Here is a 22,170-nt window from a genome sequence, read left to right as displayed (position 1 = left end):
GCATCTAGAGGTGATAGAGGTAGAAGAGCCCTAGTTCAGCCTCTATCCAATACTACAGCCCAAGAGCAGCCAGAACTCTGCTGAGAGACAGGATGGAAGGGAAGACAACAGGAAGGGGCAAGGGTGAGTCCATGCGTCTGCAGTGGCCTTGCATTCCCTCTGCTGCCACATCTCATTGTAACCCAGGGTAACTGCTTCCCCACTGCCTTCCAGTCACCCAAGGCTTACTGCCACCCTGACTCCCCACCTCACCCCAACAAACACACACACACAGTGATACCTCATGAAGTTTTCTTTTTCTACAGCCCAGTGATTTTAAATTTTATATATTACAGACCTGTGCTGTCCAATATGGTATCAACTAGCCACATGTGGGTTTTGAGCACTTGACATTTGGCTAGCTCGAGCTGAGATGTGCAGTAAGTGTAAAATACACACTGGGTTTCTGTAGGGTAACTGGTGCCCTGCTGACCTTGTACTATTAGCATAGGCCATGTAGGCAAGGCTCAACTGCAGGCTGACCCAGGCCTTGGCAGAATGCCCTGTGATCCTCCAGAAACATGGGAAGATAGGCAGTCTCATGAGAAGTCACTACAAGACCATTTCTCACCTCCCTGTCTCGAGGGAGCCTTCTGGGAGGCAGTTCCTCATCTGCCTCCCTCATTTAGGTTAAGCATAGGACTTTCTGCCTGCCGTACCACCCCCAAAGTGTACAGCTGGAGGCCATAAAAATAGGATGTCCCACTATCCATGTTGCATGTCCTTGGGCCCCTTTTGTTTCAGTGGCAATCTGTGGAACAAGGGATGCAAGGAGGTGATACCATTGCTGATCTTGCTTTCGCTTCTATGAGTAGTAAATTGTCTGGATCTGTGTGGGTCTCTTGTTTCTTTCCAGCTGAATCTGTCAGCCTGTTTGACAATTTCTAAGACTTAGTTAAAAAAAAGGAATATAAAATATCTCATTGTATACTGATTTCATGTTGAAATGATGTTTTGGATATACTGGGTTAAATGTTAAAGTTAATATCACCTGTTTATTTTTATTTGATATATTTTTTAAGTTTATGTTTTGAGAGAGAGTGGGGGAGGGGCAGAGAGGGGGAGGACAGGATCGGAAGCAGGTTCCATGCTGACAGCAGAGAGCCCGATGTGGGGCTCGAACTCATGAACCACAAGATCATGACCTGAGAAGTCAGATGCTTAGCTGACTGGGCCACCCATGTGCTCCTCACCTGTTTATTTTTTCATTTTTATGTATTTAAAAAAATTTTTAATGTTTATTTTTGAGAGAGAGAGAGAGAGAGAGAGAGAGAATGCAAGTGGGGGAGGGGCAGAGAGAGAGGGAGACACAGTATCCGAAGCAGGCTCCAGGCTCTGAGCTGTCAGTACAGAGCCCATTGTGGGGCTTGAACCCATGAGCAGCGAGATCACGACCTGAGCCGAAGTGAGATGCCCAACCGACTGAGCCACCCAAGCTCCCCATTCACCTGTTTATTTTTTAAATATGGCTGCTAGAAAATTGTGTGTGTGGCTCTCATTATATTTCTATTGGACAGTGGTGTTATAGATTGGTGAGAAAAGAAAAATTGGTGTTGGGGAAGAGGGACTCCCAGGGTCTTATTTTGCTAGAAAAATGGCATTAAAAAAAAACTGCCATAGTTTCTTTGCCCCAGTTACAGGGACATTTTAACACTCCAAAAAATTATATGCCGATAATAAAATGTAGACCTTTAAATTGAGTAAATGTATCTTTATGGAAAGTCACTGCATTGTCCTGATTTTTCTCACATTGCTTCAGGCTGGTGAAAACTCCCTCAGATTGATGAGGATGGTTATTTAAGAACCATTGGTATAGAAAGCTCGTCCCATGAGGGGATAACTGGCTAATTTGTATAGGATCTTGAGAGGTAACCAATCCAGGTAACAGTAGTGGATGGGGCTAGTGCAGGTGGGTTGGTTTTTGTTTTGTCCAGCAGGTGTTGAACTCATCTGGTAGCCCATGTTTTGCAGTATCCCTGTGGCTTCTTGGCCCACCCTCTCTTCCCACACCCGAGTCAGAGTATAACCAGAAGAACCAAAGTAAACAAATACAAATTTATTCTTTTCAAAGCAGAATTCAAGGGAAAGGGGAAAAGCACCACAGTGAGTGGCAATCAAAGTTAACCAATTTGTTCCCAGCCCCACCCACTTTGTCCCATTTCTAGACCTGTGTGCCACCCTGGCCACCTCCCCCCTGCCCTGAATCCCTTCCCCAACTTCCATTCCTGAGACCAGTTGTTGCAGCCAGCAAACAGCATAGCAAGCTCCACTCTGGGACCCAATACTGCCCTGGAGACAGCAAGGACATTCAGCAGCCACCACCCTCCCCCCATGCCCGCAAATGCAGCCGCTGTGGGATGAGATGGAGGCTGGGAGCTGATTCCTGGCCTTGAGCCTTTCCCTCTCCCACAGCCGTTGGTGTTAAAAGAGTAAGAAAGAGCTGAAGTATTCCTTTGTTCCCAGGGCCAGATTTTGGCAGAGAGGCCCAGAGATTGAGCTGCCCAGCTGAGCAGCTCAGTCTCCACAGCCCGGGGGTAGGGCCCCCCAGTTTCTCTCCCAGGACTGTTCGCCTTAAGGTAGCTTACTTTCTTGGCTAGCTGTCACCTATGCGAGCGGAACTTTAATGAGATTCTTGGCCTGAAACGGTCTCAGAGGCCTCAAGTTGGCCATTGAGAATGTGTGTTCCAGGAATGTTCTAGCATGAAGCTGGACATGGAGCCCAGATTCCAAACACACACCTCAGGCAGCATGGGTATTCCTCAAAATTAACCTGGAGGGAAAACGTCTATCTCCCAGCATTGGCCTCTGCCTGACGTCAGGGTTTCTCATTACTGTGGCCTGCCAGCCCAGTTCCTGGAGCATGAGAAACTCAAACAGGTTTCTCTACAGAGAAATATTTTTAAAGTTTGGGCCTTGATAGAAATGGGCACTTGAGAGCCTTGATTTCAGCCTTGCCATTCTGGAGGGAAGGGCATGTATCCTCCTGGGTAGGGCCCTCTTTAGGGAACCATCCAACAAACAGCTTGATGTTCTGCAGCCAGTCAGCCTTTTTTAACAAGTTCCCAGTCAACATGACCCTGCTCTGCTCTCAATTTGAGCAGAGGCACCTTCATAACAGCTTTTTGGCCTCTGCCAAATCCTGTCGAGAATAAATCGCCTATCAGTCCTAACTGTTCCCTGATACTACTTGACAACAACCCCAGCAAACACTCATGTTCCTTCTCACAAGTCAGAGGCTTTCCTTAGGCTGCCTACCCAGAAAACTCCCCCTTTACCATTCCTCCAGTACAGGGCCATAAATTATGCAGCATCACACAAAAAAGATACCTCTAGGAAACATGATACATGATAGATGCTTAACAACATACAACACATCTCAGTAAATCTCACCCTAATTTGGATTCACCGTGCCCAAGGATCCATTTACCTCACTGAGGGCAAACTGCCCACACATGCTGCAGTGACTGTCACTGGACCCTTGAGTGATACACTCACCTCAGGCATTAAGGTACACACAGGACCACACACACAGTGTCAGTGACCCCATTAGTGAGAATTCAACCTGCTGCGTCGGTCCACCTATAGCACAAATCCTACATAGCAAGATCTACATCTTCTCTACTATGCCTAGCCCACCACAGTTGCCACAGGCCCTTGGCAGCCCAAGATCTCTTGGGTGAGGTGGGGGTTATGGGAAGGATTTTCTAAGACTTTCCCGGTCAAAGATTGTTTCATAACATCTGCCCTCTTAAGCCTTAGGCAGGATATGCCTCAAAGACCCTGTGCTCCCTGACCTATAGCAAATGTCTTCTCCCCCATTCCTGCCTACAAACTATGCCCCTACAAATACAGCCTCCTTCCCATGGACAGATGCCCATGCCCTGTGTTTGTTGCCCACTCACAACCTGTTCACCATACATCCAGATACCCAGGCCTCCCATTCAGAGACTTCATGGGCACTAAGGCAGATGCGGTTAGCCCTGGACCTGTGGCTTAGTGCTCCCTGGAAATTCTAGAAGGAGGTAATCCTAGGCTTCTGGATCAAAGCTGCTGCCCTCCTTCCCCTGCAGCAGATAAATTTAACCTCCCAGAAGCTCTACCCACTGGCCTACTGCTTTATTATAACAGAGCACCCCAACTATCTCACACCCTCCTGACCTTGGTGGCAACTGCTGCTTTCTTTGAGTCCCTGAGCCAGACTTATGACCTGGAAGGGGCTGGAGGGTATTCTCTGCATCAAAGCCTGGCAAAGGTCAATAAAGGCCCATCTGTTCCTTCTTGTTTGCATGTGATGAGTAGGACTCACATTTGCTCTATTTTGGCACCTGAACCATTGTTTAGGGGAGCCCAGGAAAATTCATCCAAGGCCCAGGTGTCAAGGGAACGAAATTTGGAATGAGTGAAGAGAACAGAGTGACTCTTCCCGTTAGATTCCACTGTGGCCACAGGCTTCTGTTGGCTTTGGTCTTAAGGATAGCTTACCCCAGACATGAATGGAGAGACATCCTAGGGGGGGCAGCCAGGATGCATCTACCAGTCCAACCAGAGGCTGGGGCTAACAAAGAGCAAGGCAGAACATTAATACTTTGAGAGGTATTAGAATTTAATGTGTGAGCAAGGCCAGGGGAGTACTGATGTACAGTAGGTATGCAGGATAGATATATATGTATATAAACTTAGGCAAATTAAGTCAATTGCGGGGCTCTAGGTTATAAAGCTTCTTTTGATAGAAAACTGCCCAAGTGGGCTTTGACTGTTCAGATTTTCCAAGCCCATTACCCCCCTCCCCCCAACCCCACTATCTACTTTGAACAGTTTCTGGATAAAAGGATTATGGTATATGTAGCCTAGGAAGAGTTAGTTTCCTTTGAGGATTGGATTCACCTTCCAGAGTTAGAAAGAACAGTTTTATGCAAAGGAAGGCCTTGCTGTTGTCTGGGTGGAACGTGGCCAGCTTCCTGATGTGTGGCCAGTGGCTCCTAGGAAGAGGCCACTATTTAAGGTTGCCACTCGCATCTGCCTTATGATTAGCTAGGGACAGTGAGCCACTTCATCTGATTCAGCCTAAAAGAAAGAAGGGTCACAGCCTGCAAGAGTGTTGGGCAGTCACACTCCTCCAGGCTGGTGAGTGGCTTCCCCTTCCTCACCCAAGTAGAGCAAGACTTGCTTGCTGAGCAAGCTGCTGCCTCTACCCCAGGGCTCTGAGGGCAGACCCAGAAGAGCCAAGGGTGGCTTCAGCTGGTTCCTAGAGCAACTCAGCTAGTGTCTCAGGATGCTGAAGCCTTCAGGAAAGAGGATGATTGGGGAAAAAACCAAAGCCCTAAGTATTTCTTTAATGCTTCCAAATGTAAAGTGTAAGTAGGAATCAGAACGAATTGTTCCCCCTCATTGAGGAAAGCCTGCCAGGGCCTGAGGCAGAAGGAACTGCAGATATTCTAGGGGGAAACAACATCTAGGTAGCATCAGGATGACTAGAGATATGCCGTCAAACTATAGTACGCCACATGCTGCCCAGACATTTTCAGGGGCACTTTTTTGGGGGTAGGGGGAAGTCTCAGAGATATTCTTTTGCCTCCCTGAGCTGGGCCAGAGCGTAGGATTAACTCCTGTGGGTTCATAATGCTGGAACCCTGGAGTCATTGGGTTTCCTTATCTCCATAATTCCATGGAGAAGGGAAAGGGGCTGATGGGCACTGCTTAGCTCTGTAAGGCAGCTTCTCTGTCCCCATCTGAATGGCTTCCAAGTGCCATCTGCCTGGACCGAAACAGAGACATACTTAAGGGACTGATCTCAAACTTGTGGATTAAAGGGCACATTTCTATAATTGGAGGAATCATGCATCTTCCTCCCCCAGTCCTCACACATCCACTTCACATACTAGTGGATCCCTGCTGCTGCCCAGAGCCCAAATAACTCTGGCTGAGGAATGTGGGCCCGGTAGGGACTGGAAATGTTGGGTGAAGGCTGAAGGAAGACTTTGACCAGAAAGAACCAGAAGACTGTGGATTATAGGGTGGGGAACTGGCTCCATCAAGAGGCCAGCAGGGTGTTGGCAGTCACATCAGAGCTTCGCACACTGGGGAAGGCATGGCGGAGCTTCTCCATGATGTCTTCTAAGCACAGGCTGACATCTTGGCTCTTTGACCCCACATCATCTATGTTGGAAAAGAAAGATTTGGGAAGAGAACTAGAGATTCCTTGATGAGGACAAGGGGCTGAGGTGGGATGCGGCCAGCTGAAGGACAAACCTACAGCATTTGTGTTGTTCCAGCACAATGCCTAGTACATAGAAGGTGCTCAATATACATGTGTAGAATAAGCAAACAAATGAATCCATCAATAAGCCCATCATCCCCGAAGCTAAGCTCAAAGCCATGAGGAGAAACCAGTCTCAGCCCTAGCAGAGCCTTGGGAAGATCTGGGCCAGGATGAAGCCATAGAAGGGGCTGGGAGGAGCCGGAGGAACTTACCTGCTGCCTCAGTATCTGGAGTAGTCTGTCCCTTCTCCTGGGGGTGACTGCCTTCTGACTGCTGTGGAGAGGAAGCTAGGGACGAGCCTGCAGAGCCATTGCCATCTGGTTCGGTGGGTGGCTAGCAAGAGGTAAGGCATGACTTAAATGGCTTTGTTTTCCTGACCTTACTTTAACAGACTCCTGAGCTTAGAAGGGAGACCTCATGCCCATCTCTTTGCCCTTGGACTTTAAGAATTTTTGGCAGTGCCCCAAACAGTGGCTCTTCCTTTTAAGAAACTTCTTAGAATATTTAGTTACCAGTTACCTTCTTCCTTCGACAACATGTGTCAAAGGTTCCCAGTTTGTATAAGGATGGCATTGCACCTAAAGGTCTCTTGCTGTCATCTTGGCTATAATTAAGCTATTTAAAACCCAGTTCTCTCTGAAAATATAGAGTTGTACACCCGATCCTCTGTTTGTGATATAATATCATATGTTAAGACCTCCAGGAATTCATCTAGAGGCTATCCCTTGGAGGATCTGGGGAAGAAGCATGGGGTGGTATTGGTACATAGAGTGACAATACAGTTTACCCTTGAACAATGTAGGGGTTACGGGCACCAAACCCTCCTGTGTGCAGTTAAAAATCCATATATAACTTTGGATTCTCTCCAAAACCTAACTCCTAATAGCCTACTGCTAACCAGAAGACTTACTGATAACATAGTGAACTGTTATATATATGTATTATATATTATATTCTCACAATAAAGTCAGCTAAAGAAAATAAAAATGTTATTAAGAAAGTCATAAGAAAAAAAAAGAAAGTCATAAGGAAGGGAGAATACACTTACCGTACTGTAAAAAAAATCCACGTATAAGTGGACCCACATAGCTCAAACCTGTGTTGTTTAAAGGTCAGCTGTGATAAGTAACATTTACAAAGTATTTACTATTCCTGGCATCGTGCTAAATTCTTTAAATTCACTGTCTCATTACATGCTCACAATTCCATGAAGTTGATATATTATTATCCCTGTTTTACAGATGAGGGAACTGGGGATAAGTGAGGGTAAGTCACTCTTAACACCTGACAGGCAATGATTGGCAGAGTCACATTCAAACCCCGGGCTGTCTGACTCCATAGCTTCACTATATCACATATACTACTTCTCAAAGAGGAAAGGGACAAACATTAACAAAGAGCTCCCTTCCCAGAAAAACTTTTTCTTGGCCGTTCAAACCTGCTTCTTTCTAGAAAACATCATAGTAGCAAAATCAAGGTTTCAGATGATTCTTTGAACTTTGTTCTTTCAATACCAGATTCAAATGTGTCATTGGAGAAGTGAGCACCCAGAATTGGCCAAGCAATGAGACATACCAGCCCCTTCCTTCCTCCACCTTCCCTAATTGTCAGCCCAGTTCTCTTTAGAAAGTCATCCAACAGCCACTGCCAAGGAGCTCTTTCTTTCCACCCCTTTGCTGTGCTCTCCACCTCTCCTCCCCTCGGGGGCTGCTCTGGTCCTTTCCCAGGCTTCAGCCTCACCTGCAGGAGCAGATCCCTTAAGCGCTGCAGCTGAGACTCTAGTTGCTTGTTGTGGTCCTCAAGGATCTGCATGCGTGTCTCCAGGCGGCTCTTGTGCTGCCGAAGGATCCGGGCCTCAGCCAGAAGCTCCTCATTGTGGTGGTCCTGTGCTACCTCGGCAGAGCCCTCAGCCAGGGTGGGGGCCTCGGCAGCCTCCTCATGCTGCCACTTCAGGCGCCTCAGCTCTCCCTGGAGAATCCTGCCAAGGACAGAGGAGTTAAGACCCATGGCCCTAACAAAGTATTGACTGTCCAGGTCCCAGATGTCTGCTCATACCTCAGTGTGAGCAACCCCTTTGCTCTCTCACCCCCACCCCCACCCTAGCTGTGTTCTTGGTTGAACAGCCATATCCATTTCTTCTCCAGCACATATGTCATTTACTCTGCCATCCTTGGGCCTTGGAGCAGAGGGAGCTGACATTTCATATAACAAATGTCTTAGGGCTTTGATGTGCTGTTTCAGGGATTAATTCTGACCTTAAAATCAGACAGAAACACAGTCTGCAAATAAATGAGGCATTAGGGCCACTGACTCACCTACTCCATTTGTAGATTTTTAGATTCCAGTGGAAGATGTAAACAAAAGACCACCCATCTTGCCTCTTCTCTCCACTACCCGCCTTTTTGGCCCACTTTGAACACCCATGTTGAGTCATCAAGAAACAGGTTCCAAAGAGATGGTCTACTTTAGGGGACATTACTTTTGCAACAGAACCATTCCTTCACCAATGTTTTCCAGGGCCAGGCCACTGCTGATCTAATACAGTGCTTCTCAAACTATCTGTAACAAAATCCTGGGGCGGGGGTGGGGGGTGGTTTTCAAATCACTGTGAACCAATGAGTGGTCCAAATGTGTATGGCTAGTACATAGCTCATGCCACACATGACACGCCACACAAGTTCAACAACACTCAAATGGGTCTATACCTTATTCAATGAAAAGTCCACTAATTATGTGCTTGGATGTCATGGCAGTGTCAAATTGCTATACAAGTTTCTAAAAGCTTATTCTCTACTTATCTTGTCTTGAACCAATAATGAAGATTTGGCAGACCAGTCCTGTTCTGAGGACTTGCCACTCCAAGTAGTCTGTGAGCCAGCAGCATGGGCATTCGCCCCTCCCTGGGAACTAGTTAAAAATGTAGAACTCTGGCCCCACCCCAGACCTGTGAATTAAAATCTGCATTTTACCCAATTCCCCAAGTGACTTGGATGCACACTAATGTTTGAGAAACACTGTTCTGAGGAATTCTTTGGGTTCTACTGAATTCCCCCAAAGTGGCTTGGACCCTCCTCAGACCCCTACTGCCACCCGTACTTTATGGACATCAGTGTCATCCTTGTAATCTTCACCTTCCCTCTGCCAGTCTTCAAACACTACATGCAGTGCCACTCTCCTCTTGTTTTATTACTTTCAGTAAGTGATAAGTACCTCTTTCCATTTCTAACACTGAAGATTCCTTGAGGGCAGAGACATACATACCGTCTTCTGTAATTCTCTGTGTTTGCATTCTCTCTGCTTGCATCTACTGGGTACTTGAAAATATTTGGGTTGAGTTCAAAGGATTCAATTAATTATTATAATAGCTAGCATTTACTGAACCCTTATGATAACCCAGGTACTGGCTAACACATTTATATGCCTGATTTCCTCTGAAATTCTACAAGTGACCCTAGGAGGTAGATACTATTATCATCATACCTATTTTATAGATGAAGAAATGGAGGATCACAGAATATAAGTAACTCGTTTAAGGCCACATAACTAGGATGTGGAAGCATCAAGACTCAAATTCAAGCTGTTTGACTCAAACCCACACAGATCTGTGCCATCACCATACCCACCGGTTCTCATCCTCTAAGTGTGCCAGGATCTTCTCTAGCTCCCCCTTGCTTTCTGTGGCCATGCTGCATGGAGCCTGCTGTCCAAAGGCTGTCTCCCGGTCTGTAATGGGGCTGGAGTGCCGCAGCAGGTACTGGTCCTCATCTCTGCATGGGTGTGGGGAGAGGAAAAGGAGGTGGCCAGGCATTGAACCAAGAAACATCACAGGGCATGAGTTCTCAGCTTCCAGCTCAGGCCTCAGGATACATATGCTGGAAGATTCACTTCTAAGTCACATAGGAAGGGAAAGGCTATATATTCAGGTTTAAGAGGGATGAAAAAATAAGATGGCAGAGGTCATGGTTGAGGGTATAAGAGAGAGGGTTTTCAGGATGCTGGGGCTTCTGGGTTCTACCTAAAGCTCCCTGGGAAACAATGAGCAAAACATTTCCCATTCTGTGCTGTTCCCTGACCGTATCCTCCTTTGCTTCCTCACCCACCCAGGGGCTCACTGCCTAAGTCCCAATCAGGGCCAGCAGCTTCTAAGCCTCCTGAACATGCCAGGAATCTCCCTAGGAATAAAGGGCCCCTTCTCTGACCTATAGCACCAGGGAATCTCTCAAGTCACACTTCAGTTAAGTCCCTGATGTCTCCCCAGGATGTGGCACTAGATGGGGCTTTGGCATCTTGAGCATAGGATAATGATTCATTTCTGCAAATTTAAATGAGGGCATATTCTTCTTCCTTCAAAACTAGGCATAGAAAGATGGCAGCTTACAAGAGGAAGGGACCTGGGCAGATGGCAAATCTATCAATAGAGAGCTTCTATTACCAAATACTGTGCCCAGAAAGCAGCTTTCCTTCCTTGGGGCTTCTAGAACACTAACCACCATACTCCCCCCCGCCATCTTGAGGATATATCCTTCCCAAATTGTGGCAGGGGGATCCCAAAGAAAATTATTCCTGGAAAATAAGCAGCTGTGAAAACTTACATGCTGTCATCCGGGGACAGGCTGTCATTAAAGAAGGAACAATTTTGACTTTCCATCTCAGCAAGCCTGGGAAGAAAGAGCAGGAACAGAAGGGAAAGCAGGATGTGGGGCCTGTTTTCATCTCAAGACTCTAATCCCACAGTGGGATCATTAGCTTTGATGGCTGCCCCAACTGCCCTTAAGTGTTGGGCGTCATTGGCTGCCACATACCCCACTATGCATGTCCCTCTGGTCTTGACTCCATTCTCTTTGCCCTGACTGAAAACCCCATCCCCCTTAGACTCTTGAAAATCTCCCTCCTCCAAACCCAGTGGTACCTGCTGGCAAAATGCTCAATGCGGGAGTGTGTGTCAGCGTGTGGCAACATCGGGGAAGAAGCCAGCCTAGAAGAAAGCAGCAGACTCAGGCAGCCAAAGAATGGGTAGCTGAGCAGTCTGTTACCTTATAACAACCCTCCCCACCCCCTACCACCAAATTAGGGAGATGGGAAAGAGTTGATGGGAACAGGATACAGAGACTGGATTCTAATCTATTTCTCAGGCCAGATTCCTGTCAGGCACAAGCTGAACTTCCTTGTTACTAGTCAGGTTTGCCTTGGAACATTCCTCTAGCCCATGCGGGACTCAGCCCCTACACAGCACATCCCCAGCTCAGCAAGGCCTGCAGCCTGTGCCCACCCACTGGTACTCACGTCTCACTGTAGTCAGCCTCCAGCACTGATTGCACAGGCAGATAACCTCGCTGAGGGTGTTTGCTGAAATAATGCTTTGAGCGGAATTTGTTCTTTAAAGTTGTGGCAAAGTCCCTCATGTTCTCACTGGATGTGGTCTAGGGGGAGACAGGGCAGAGGGACTCACCCTAATGGCTTCGAAGGTGCTCCCCTAGAGCAGGGAACATGACTGGTAATCTAATCTTAGCCCCACTCCCAGAAAAATGTCGAGAAGGGTACAATGCGAAACTGTGAACACTGGTTGCCTCTGGGAAGTTGGACTGGAGAAGTGGGAGCAAGGCTGAGGAGAGAGGGGGACTTTTATATTTTATACACCTCTATATTATTGGACTCTTTTACAGTAAGTATATATTTGTTAATGCAGGAGGTACAGCATTCTCAGTCTCTCATCTCCAGCCAGTTTTCCATGCATGATTTTTATAATGTTTATTTTCATTTTTTTTTTGAGGGTATTTTTATTTTTTTAATGTTTATTTATTTTTGAAAGAGCATAAGCGGAGAAGGGGCAGAGAGAGACGGAGACACAGAATCCAAAGCAGGCTCCAGGCTCTGAGCTGTCAGCACAGAGCCTGACTTAGGGTGCAAACCTATAATGTTTATTTTCAAGTGATAATAAAATAAAAATAAAGGGCAAGCTCCCCGCTCCCACTGAGTCACACATGTTTCTGTGCCAACAGAATATGGAGAAGAGATGGTGATTTACAGGGATGGATTCTGGGGAAACAGGTTGAAAACTGGGGTGGTAGGGTGGGAGAAAGCAGTGGGGGGGGAGATGGCAATATACTTGGGACTTCAGGAGTATCCATGGGGCAGAAAGGGATAAAGGAGTTTGGGGAGTAGAGTTAGCTCAGGGAGCTAGGCACGGAGCTGTGCGTCCTGAATACAGCACAGGAGAAATTCTATGAGTGGAGTTCAGGAATGCTGACCCACCTGGACTCAGGTGGCAATGAAGGGCACAGTTTCCAATGAAAACCAAGTGGAATCTGGGGACCCAGGTAAAGAACACACCCTTTCTAACCTCCAAGAGACTGAGTAATTTGAGCACAAACCTTGGTATTGACTAGAAGGTATGGAAGAAATGACAAAGTAGCAGGTAAAGACTAGGTGACAGAGCAATTCAGGAAATTACGTAGGAAAAATTAAAGTAAGCAATGGAAGTCTAGTTGCCGGGAACTTCCTTTCTCTCTATTTTTTCCTGAAACTTTTCCCTGAAGGAAAATAGTGAGTGCCTTTTTTTTTTTTTTTTGAGAAAGAGAGACAGAGACAGAGACAGAGAAACAGAGAGAGTGCAACTGGGTGAGGGGCAGAATATAGTTAGTCCATGCTTGGCAAAGTGGATCAAGGGCCTAGAACCTGAGAAATGCTTCCCCCTCCTGCCTGGCACGGAGGCTCCATACCGGGGTGTAATACTCCATGATGGGGTAGTGCAGCTTGTTGCCTTTGCTGGCCCTGCCTGTCAAGAAGCAGGTCTGGCAGATGTCCACGTTAAATTCTTTCAGACTCCGGTACCTTGGGGAGATGAGAGGTGATAGGACAGAGGATCCAATGTACCATAGTGACCTCCCCATTTCCCTAACATCCAAATATATACACACACATTAGAAGGGGGCGGGACATGGAGTCATAATGCACTCAACCTCCTATACATAACAGTGGCTTCATCCTCACTAGATAACTAGCCTTAGTCTAAAGACCACAAACCTCCATGAAATTACATGCTCAGACTCCTAGGAAGTGTGGGGAATAGCATTGCCTCACCATCTTTTTTAAAAGGGTTGAAGTGGGAAGGGGTAAAGAGCTCATGATGTCAAATAGCTTTCTTTTTTTTAAATATAATTTATTGTCAAATTGGTTTCCATACAACACTCAGTGCTCATCCCAGCAAGTGCCCTCCTCTATGCCCATTTCCCCTCTCCCCCACCCCCTATCAACCCTCAAACAGCTTTCTAAACAAAAATAGCCCCAAAGGGTTCAGTCTAACAGGTACCACTGCCTACGTTGGAGAACTTACACTTCCAATACAAAGGCCATTTATTCTACCAGCCTTGGGCAAGTCGGCTAAGTTATTTCCAAAACTTGTTTATAAAAATAACTCTATTATTACTAAATATTGACTAGCCCATAAGATCCAGGTCCAAAACCTGGCTGAACTCCCCAGACCAGACCCTAGTAGTACACAATGGTGAAATGCCTGGACTTAGAGAAGTCAAGAGGATCCAACATCTATTCCTGGAACTATACTAACCAACGGTGAAACTGGGCAAGTCACATTCCACGTCTGTGCCTCATTTGCTTATAGAAAGCAGGGCAGTTGTAAAGATAGTGCCTTAAGGCTTTAAAAAGTTTTAAAATTGAGCATTTTATGATGAAAGCCTGGAGAATGTAACCAGGGAAACTTCAAATGTATTGCAATAAGGCCTTCTTTCTTAAGCTTGGTGGTGGATGTTAAAAATTTCAGGGATTTTCCAAGCCAGTTGTTAAATACAACCATTATAAAAAATTACTAAACTCACAATTAAGTAAATGATATTAAAAACAAAGGTAACACATACCCAGAACCCATCACCTCCTAATTATTTTCCTATTATCTATGCACTTGAGGTTGTTTAAATCTATCATCTCTGCTATAAATAGTGTACAACCATGCATCTCTTCTCAACCTCTTGTGGGTACCTGGACATCAGCCACAGTGGGAGTATTTACATCATGGAAATTAGCAAATACTACACATTAGGTTTTGTTTTTTGTTTGTTTGCTTTGCTTTCTGGGGAGTCAGTTGTGAACCATTTGCCAGCATACCATTTGGTACACAGGTGATCTTATATGTCTACTTAATATTCCCTGGGAGACAATGAACAAACTACTTCCCTTTCTGTGCTGTTTCGCCATCCCACCCCCTACTTTTCTATACATTTTTTTGTTAGTCTGGAATACTTCATAATATAAACTAAAAGAAAAGAAAATATTTCATCATTTCTGATTTTCTAAAAAGTTAAACATTCAGTAGTAGAAAAGATTGCAACAACATATAACAGCGTACCATAGATTAGCTGTAATTACATAATTATGGAATATGTACATTGTTTCATAATATATGATTTTATATGTAACATGGCCTATTTAACATTATCATTCTAGCAGGTATTGCTTTCCCTACCTGAAGCCCTTGATGGGGCACTGCCTACAGATAGAGCACTTGGTCTGATGCTTCACTTGCTCAGCAATGGTGACCCGATGCAGGACAGCCAACCACACCATGGATTGGGGCTCCAAGTTGACCCACTCAAGGAACTGTGAAGCTTCAATGACTGGCTTCCCAGTGCTCTAGAGAAACAAGAAGCCCAATGGCAATGAGTGGGGCCCAAAGTGTTCCTAGAATGGTACCCCTCACAGGGACAGGAGAACCAGCAAGGCCTGGGTTGGCCTATGGCCTATTCTACAGAGGTGTCCACCTACTGCCCTGTCCTAGTTGAGCTGGCACTCTCCCCAGTAGGACTCTGGACTTAAAAGCCCAGAGAACCCTCTATTTTGTTGTTCTGAAGAAACTCCTTTACATCTGATTAGTTCAGATTGAAAGCCTCACTCGTAGTTCTCCCTCCCTTCCTCCCACCTTCCCTCTCATCATCCCTACCCAGTCCCATACTCACAAAACGGAAGCAACTACGGACACTGGGCTCCACGTTGCTGCCCCCAAAGGCTGCCACTTCCCCCAGCTGACGGGGCACCTGAATAGCCTCATGAAGCAGGACACCGAGGTGGCGCTGGTCACACTGGCTGCCTGAATTGGCTACTTGGCTGAAGAGGTCTGCTGGCCCCACCATAAGTCATGGCCAACCCCGATGCAGGAATGCCAGAGAATGGTGTGAGGAAAAGGAGAAGAAAAGGAAGACAAGGAAAGAGTACATAGACTTAGCTAATGACTTTTGAAACTGGAATACCTAAAGATCTATCCCTGATCTTCTAGAAGCCCATGATTTATAAAAAGAGCAATCTCTGTGTTCAGAGAGAAAAAGCAAGACAGACACAAAGAGAGAGAGAGCATCAGAGAGAGAGAGAGAGAGAGATGAAGACAGAGAGCGGGCTGCATGTCAGACCAGTGCCAGACACAGATATGGCACTGCTGGGAAAACAGATTCTCAAGAAGTAAGATGAAGGGGTGTGGAGTTTAGGTGTGCCTGATCATGAGTCCCCTCCTGTTCACATAGCTCATGTCATCTGACACTACAGTAAACTCTCAACTCTCCACATAAATGGAAACAAACACTGACATGGATCATCCACAAATAGGAGATGATCACCTAATTGACTATGGTCTAATAGAACATAGTCTAATGTGTGCAATAGACTATGGTACTTATATTCGAACATGGGCTATATCTGCCCTGTGAGAACTACCCCCATGCTACCGCAATCTTAGCAAAGCTCCTTCAGCGGTTCTTGTCTGTCTCATACATCACCAATGGCTTAGAAAATACTCAGAAGTGGAAGGCATATGGCCTGGATTTTAGTTCTGGGTCCATCACTGGCTAGCTTGTAAGACCTTGGATAAGTCATGAACCTCTCTATGCTGCGGTTTCCTCACTTGAAAATTGAGAAGAAATAATTACTATCCATTCCTTCTCAAAGGAATATTGGGAGAAATAAATAATATCATTGCTATGAACATGCTTTGCTATGTCTCCTTCCCTTTAAAGTTTTCCCAGGCCACTGTCATCCATCTTCTGTGATCTGATATAGCACATATCCTTTGCCATTCAGATTATTCTAATTAACACTTTCAAAAATGTTTTCTGTGTACTTCTATCTCCTCCTCTGGACTGTCAACAACCTAAGGCAGGGACCATGTCTGATTGGACCTTGTACTCACCACATTTAGCACAACGGTCAACACACATTAAGCACTTGACAACTAACACTGCTGCTGCAGAAAAGTACAAAAAGCCATACAGAAGATGGAGGATGGAGGGGAAAGCAAAGGTAGTATAAACCAGAGAGGTTAAAAACTACAGAAATGCATACTATTCACCTACCAGATACTGGGGATTTTTGTGCCCTGCCCATGTAATCACATGGGACGTCTCTAGTAGAATGTGTGACTTGGCTTGAGATTCAGACTAGGGGAGGGCTGAGCCTGATGGGCCACAGGAAAATAGCACTAGGAAGTCAGGCCCTTGGATACCCCAGGAAGCCAACTCAGAGCTTAGTCAACTAATTATATTAGGTCAGAAGAAGTCAAAATCCTTGGAGTAACACTGGAAATAATAACAGGTCTTAGACCCATCTTAGCCTTTGACTGTTGTGGGTTTTTGCATTAGCCTGGACCACCGTTAGAATGTAGCCTGAGTAGTGCTCTGCTGAGTCATAAGACCTACCTTCTGCTTATTTTCACCCTTCCTCCTCCTATCATGCCTCTCCCTCCACCCAACTCCACTTCAGACTTTGGAGTTGTACTCACATTGCAATTTTTCCTTTACTTCAGTGCCACACAGGCATGCAATGCCGGTCTTAAAGGACAATGCCCGCATCTTTCCACTGCGACCACTAGGTTTAAGAGAAGAGACTGAGAACATGAATATATGTAAAGGGTTAACATCTTGGCATTAATTTCTCTGACAGACTTTATCCCAGCAGGGCTCTGTGCCAACCATGCCCCAAGTTGAGCTAAGTCCAAGTCCACTGTGGGAGTGACCCCTTCTCACAATGCCCACTTCAGATATCCCATTGGATTTCATACTGGAGGCTTCTGGGGGGGGGGGGTACAGGCCCTTACCTATCAAAAACATTGAGGAGCCAGTTGAGGCTCATGTCCACACAGAGTGGCACATTGACCAGGATGCCTCTTTCCTCCTCCAGCCGTTCATATAAGGCCGTCAGGCAGTGAATGACCTCTACCACATCCATCACTTGCTCACTGGCCTGCAGATCATGCTCATTGAAGATCTCCAGGGCTGTGGTTAAAGTTACCAGGTCCACTGGGAAGGAAAAGAGAGGGAGAGTGGCCAAAAGTAGAACTCCTAGGACTACATGAGAAGATAACACCACTGGCATCACCAAATTTGACTGAATCTCCAGACCATCCATTTATAAGTATGATACAAGATTGCCCTTCACCAAGATCCTCATCCTGAAGAGGGGGATGGCAGTGAAAGGCCCTGGAAATTAACCCCAAACATGTATATACCTATATGTTCTTTGGCATCAGTTTCAAGAAGATGGTAGGATGTGAGTAAATTCACCTTCTTTGTTGTATTAACTCCCAAGGAGTCAAATCTCATTTTACGTTTCTCTGTCTTTACACACATTTCAACAGCAAACAGGTTTGTTCATGAACCTTGTTCTGAGAACCTAGATACCAGTTATGAAGGCTCAGGTATGTCTGGGTAAATGTGAAATGCCTCAAGAGGACTTTCTAATTATCTGGAATGATGGAACCAGCCTAGTCAGACATGCCTGGGCCAGGAAGACTGAATGGATAGTTTTCCTAAGAAAGGCCAGAAAGCACATTTTATCTATAGCCACATTGTCCCCTAACCACTGGCACTTGCTTCAATAGTTCTGCTACATTCAATAACCAACTCCAAGATGGCAAAAGAACACAAGCCCCTGATGGCTCCAAACCTTGGGCTGGACTACTTCCTGCCACAAAACAGTTGCTTGATTATCCATGTTGGGCAGGGAAGGGACAAGGAGGAGGATAGTTATGGGTTAATTTAGAAACAAGTCTGGGGCTTGGAAACAATGGAAGGCCCCTGGAAAGAGCAGGTGCCCACAACCAGCATACTCCAGCTTTTGGAGACAAGCCAATCAACAACCCTGGCCAAGGTGGAATCAAAGTGGAAAACAGCTAGCAGATGAGGAAGAGTGGGAGTAGGGTGAAGGCTGCGGGGAAGTGAGATGGGAAACTTACAACGCAGCGCCTTCTGGACTCTGCGTAGCTTCATGGCAGTGCGGTAAGCTGAGAACTTAATGTTGTTCAGATCAGCTACAAAGAATGGAAAGAGACACACTCAGATCAGGGAAATGCAAATTAAAACCACAAGATACCATATTACACCCACTTGATTGGCAAAAAAAAAAAAGAAACAAAGTGTTAGAAAAGATGTGGATAAATAAGGACCTGCTGGTGGAAGTATAAACTGATACAACCACCTCAGAAAACAACTTGGCAGTACCTAGTAAAATTGAACATTCACATATCCCACAACACATCTGGCTACATATCCTAGAGCAGTGATTTTCAAGCATTTATTGACCAAGATGCACAGTAAGACATTCATTTGATATCACCGTCCAATATGTGCACCCTATGTGTGCATGTATAAATAACTGAATCACAATATTTCAGGAGATAATACCTTACTAGATTTTTGATAAAGTAAAAACATAACAATTAATATTGAATATGATTCTTGCAAAGGATCTGTTGCACTTTCAAATTTCCTAGTCTGTTCACAACACACTGAAATGATGTTAGACCTTTAGACTGAAAAACGTGCACATGTGCACCAGAAGACATGTGCAAGAGGTTAGCAGCACTGTCCTTACTAGTTCCAAACTATAGACAATCCAAAGTCCATCAACAGTAGACTGGATGAAGAAGCTGTTGTATATAAAATGGAACACTCTACAGCAAGGAACGTGAATGAGCTATATTCACATGCATCAGCATGGATAAAATTTGCAACCTTAATGGTGAATCTCTTAGTAGCCAAAACTAAGGCACACGGAAGTCATATTCATCATAGCCTGGACAGTGTCTTTCAAAGCAGGTCTGTAAGAATAATTCCCTAATGTGATGGTAAAATGGTCTAGGAGGAATGTAGAGCCTCCAGTTGAGGGAGGTGCAGAGGGGAAAGGAAGAAAGGCCACTGGGTAAATGACAAGGTGCTCCCTTCTACCCCCACCTGTTTGTTGAATGGAATTCCCTTCTGTTCTTACAGGAAAAAGGCAGCTATATAGATCTCCACCCTATACAGGAACTCTGAATTCTTACCCAGGGTTTGGTATAACTCAGTCATCTTGGGATGGTCCCAGCAAGTGGTCTGAGCCTGGTGGCTACAAACAAAAGCATCAATAATACCAGGGTCCACACCACCCCCCACCCTCCCCACACACATATGTGCTTCACTCAGTGATAGTTTGGATGCAAGGAACTTCAGGATCCGAGGGTGGACCATTAATATCCCAAAGCACCCTTCCCCAGGCAGAATCTTGAGCTCTTGAGATGAGTAGGAGGAAAAACTGGACTGGATGGAGGAATCCCAACAGATAAGGAGTAACAGCGACAGGGAGAAAAAAAGAATAGGCAAGGGAGGAGGGTGGGCAGGTGAATGACCCATTTCTAATTCAGATGGTCACTCACTTGATGTAGTAGGGAACTTTATTGGGTGAAATTGCTCTTTCCCAGGGAACCTGCACAGAGGCTGGTAAAGAAGAGAAAGAGAAAGAAGTTGGCCACTAATACTTTTTAGGCTCCTGTTGACTCCCCTGCTCTATCCTCCCAAATAGGTGGTTAAGTCCAAAACAGGGATGTCTGACTTGCATTACCAGCTCTTAATAGCCCCTGAAGGTGGGGCAAGACTAATAAACGTACTTCTCTCGCTGATGTTAGGGCAAGGGAAGAAGAAATTGTCACCGATACCCTCATGTGTCAATGATGTGGCAAGGGCATGAAGAGGAATATCTGGCCTCAGCCACCTTGATGATCTCTTCCCTGGTCAGCCTGCCATTTCTATCCATTCAGCTGCAGTGCTGTTAGAGATATGAAGTGGACTACTTTCCTCATGGGACTCAAAAACTTTCCCCCAGAAGGCCAAGCTTCTCAGTCCTATGGGACAATGGGGAATGGTATTGCCCATTTCTCTCTGGTGAGGAATTCTGGAAAAGGATGCCCTTCTCTGCTCCATGTCTTTATCTTCCAGATGTTTGAGAGGCTAAGTCACCTGGCAAACCTCCTCACTGTAGTTTCCCTGGATACAAGAGCCCTCTATAGTTATAGCTGCATGCCAGTGATTATTTAATAGCAATAGTTCTAACTGCCATTAACATTTATTGAGTTCCTACTATGAGCCAGATACTTTGCCAAATGCTTTGTGTACATATCTAATTTTCACATCTGTATATCCTCACCATCTCCACTGCTACCACCCTGACCTGGGTCACCATAATCCCTCACCTGGATTATTACAATGTCGCCCTTCTGCTCAAACCCCTCCAAAGGTTCTCAATTCCATTCAGAGTAAAATCCCAAGTTCCTACCATAGCCTACAAGGCCTTCGGTGCTCTAGCCTCCTGCTACCCTTTTTGATCTCCCGCTTTCTCCTCTCCATATTACTTCTACACCTGCCTCCTTCCTGTTCCTCAGGCATGCCCCTGCCTTGAGGTCCTTGAAGTTGCTGTTCCCTGTGCCTGGTGTGCTCTTCCCTCAATTATCCCCATGGCTCATTCCCTTGTCTCCTTGAGGTTTCTGTTCCGAGAGCTCTCAGTGAAGCCTTTCCTGACTACCCTATTCAAAATTGCAATGCCTCCCTCATTAAGTCCAGCACTGCCTTTTCATGCCTTCCCTGCTTTATTTTTTTTCCCACAGCACTTGTCACCAATTTACCTTATATAGATTTTACTTATTTGTTTATGTTCTGGCTTCCCTTACTAGTGTAGAAGCTCTATAAGTCTAAAGACTTGTCTGTTTTGTTCTCACTGATGTAGCTCCAGTGCCTGGAACACTACCTGGCCCACATTAGGTCCTCAATAAATATTGTTGAAAAATTCAAGTTATTTAATATTCCCATAACCCTATGAGTTAGGTAATATTTTCTCTTCTTTTTTCATATGGGAAAATTGGTGTTCAGAAAAGTTAAGCTATTTTCTTCAAGCTTGCACAGCTATTAAGTCAAGGAGCAGTGGCTCAGATCCAGGTCTCTCTGATTTGAGACCCTGTCCTTTCTTCCACTATACTGCACTGCTTTATCCTTACTGCTTCTTGGATGCCAAGATATATTGGGCTCCTACCAGACCCCCAAGGGACATGAGTAGACTCTCTTGTAAGGTATCTGCGGTTCTGCTAAGTGAAGTCTAGTTTGTCTCACGTACAGGAGAGGAAATGCTGTGACCCAGGCCCAAAGTCCCGGTGGGCATCCTGGAGCTGCTTAAGCCTCTCACCAACTGACACCTATGGAAAGAGGCAGAGTGAATTCATTCCAGATATTTAGTGTGAGATTTCCAGGCACCTCCAGAAATCTTTGTGAAGTCCTTCACAGGCTAACTCGTCTCTGGCTCTAGATCCTTCCATGATCACCTAACTCCTAGTGCTTCCACATCACTCCCAAGGGTCAGAGAAGAGCATTCTTAATTACAGGCCACAGTCACTTCTTATCTGACCCTAAATGCCCACATTTAGACAGGCCCCTCTCAAATCTTCATTTCAATTACTTCCTGCAGCTTAGAGGTTGAGAAGACTGTTCCCTGGCCCCAAATGCTCTACTATTCTTTCCCCATGGAGGTCCCATCCCACTTTAATGCCCCTTCACTTTCTTTTGGCCAGAAGAAGATTC

At 45.6% G+C, this 22,170-nt stretch overlaps 1 protein-coding gene across 1 annotated transcript in view; it reads right to left on the bottom strand.

Moving 5' to 3' along the window:
• Positions 1 to 2,108: 2,108 nt before the first annotated feature.
• The window catches only part of DRP2 (dystrophin related protein 2), a 41,739-nt gene continuing 21,677 nt past the window's right edge, over positions 2,109 to 22,170 (bottom strand). The window contains exons 8-23 of the mRNA XM_030306133.1: positions 21,710 to 21,788; positions 19,983 to 20,043; positions 19,614 to 19,675; positions 18,528 to 18,602; positions 17,391 to 17,592; positions 17,076 to 17,161; positions 15,268 to 15,425; positions 14,778 to 14,944; positions 13,018 to 13,129; positions 11,582 to 11,718; positions 11,208 to 11,273; positions 10,891 to 10,956; positions 9,922 to 10,065; positions 8,039 to 8,276; positions 6,511 to 6,631; positions 2,109 to 6,195 (exon numbers count right to left, since the gene is read on the bottom strand). Of these exons, the coding sequence (XP_030161993.1) occupies positions 6,071 to 6,195; positions 6,511 to 6,631; positions 8,039 to 8,276; positions 9,922 to 10,065; positions 10,891 to 10,956; positions 11,208 to 11,273; positions 11,582 to 11,718; positions 13,018 to 13,129; positions 14,778 to 14,944; positions 15,268 to 15,425; positions 17,076 to 17,161; positions 17,391 to 17,592; positions 18,528 to 18,602; positions 19,614 to 19,675; positions 19,983 to 20,043; positions 21,710 to 21,788 (1,899 nt within the window). The 3' untranslated portion in view covers positions 2,109 to 6,070. The remainder of the gene's footprint in view (positions 6,196 to 6,510; positions 6,632 to 8,038; positions 8,277 to 9,921; positions 10,066 to 10,890; positions 10,957 to 11,207; positions 11,274 to 11,581; positions 11,719 to 13,017; positions 13,130 to 14,777; positions 14,945 to 15,267; positions 15,426 to 17,075; positions 17,162 to 17,390; positions 17,593 to 18,527; positions 18,603 to 19,613; positions 19,676 to 19,982; positions 20,044 to 21,709; positions 21,789 to 22,170) is intronic.

Source organism: Lynx canadensis, chromosome X (genome assembly GCF_007474595.2).
Source record: "Lynx canadensis isolate LIC74 chromosome X, mLynCan4.pri.v2, whole genome shotgun sequence".
Lineage (NCBI taxonomy): Eukaryota > Metazoa > Chordata > Mammalia > Carnivora > Felidae > Lynx > Lynx canadensis.
This window is presented reverse-complemented; position numbering and strand designations above follow the sequence as displayed.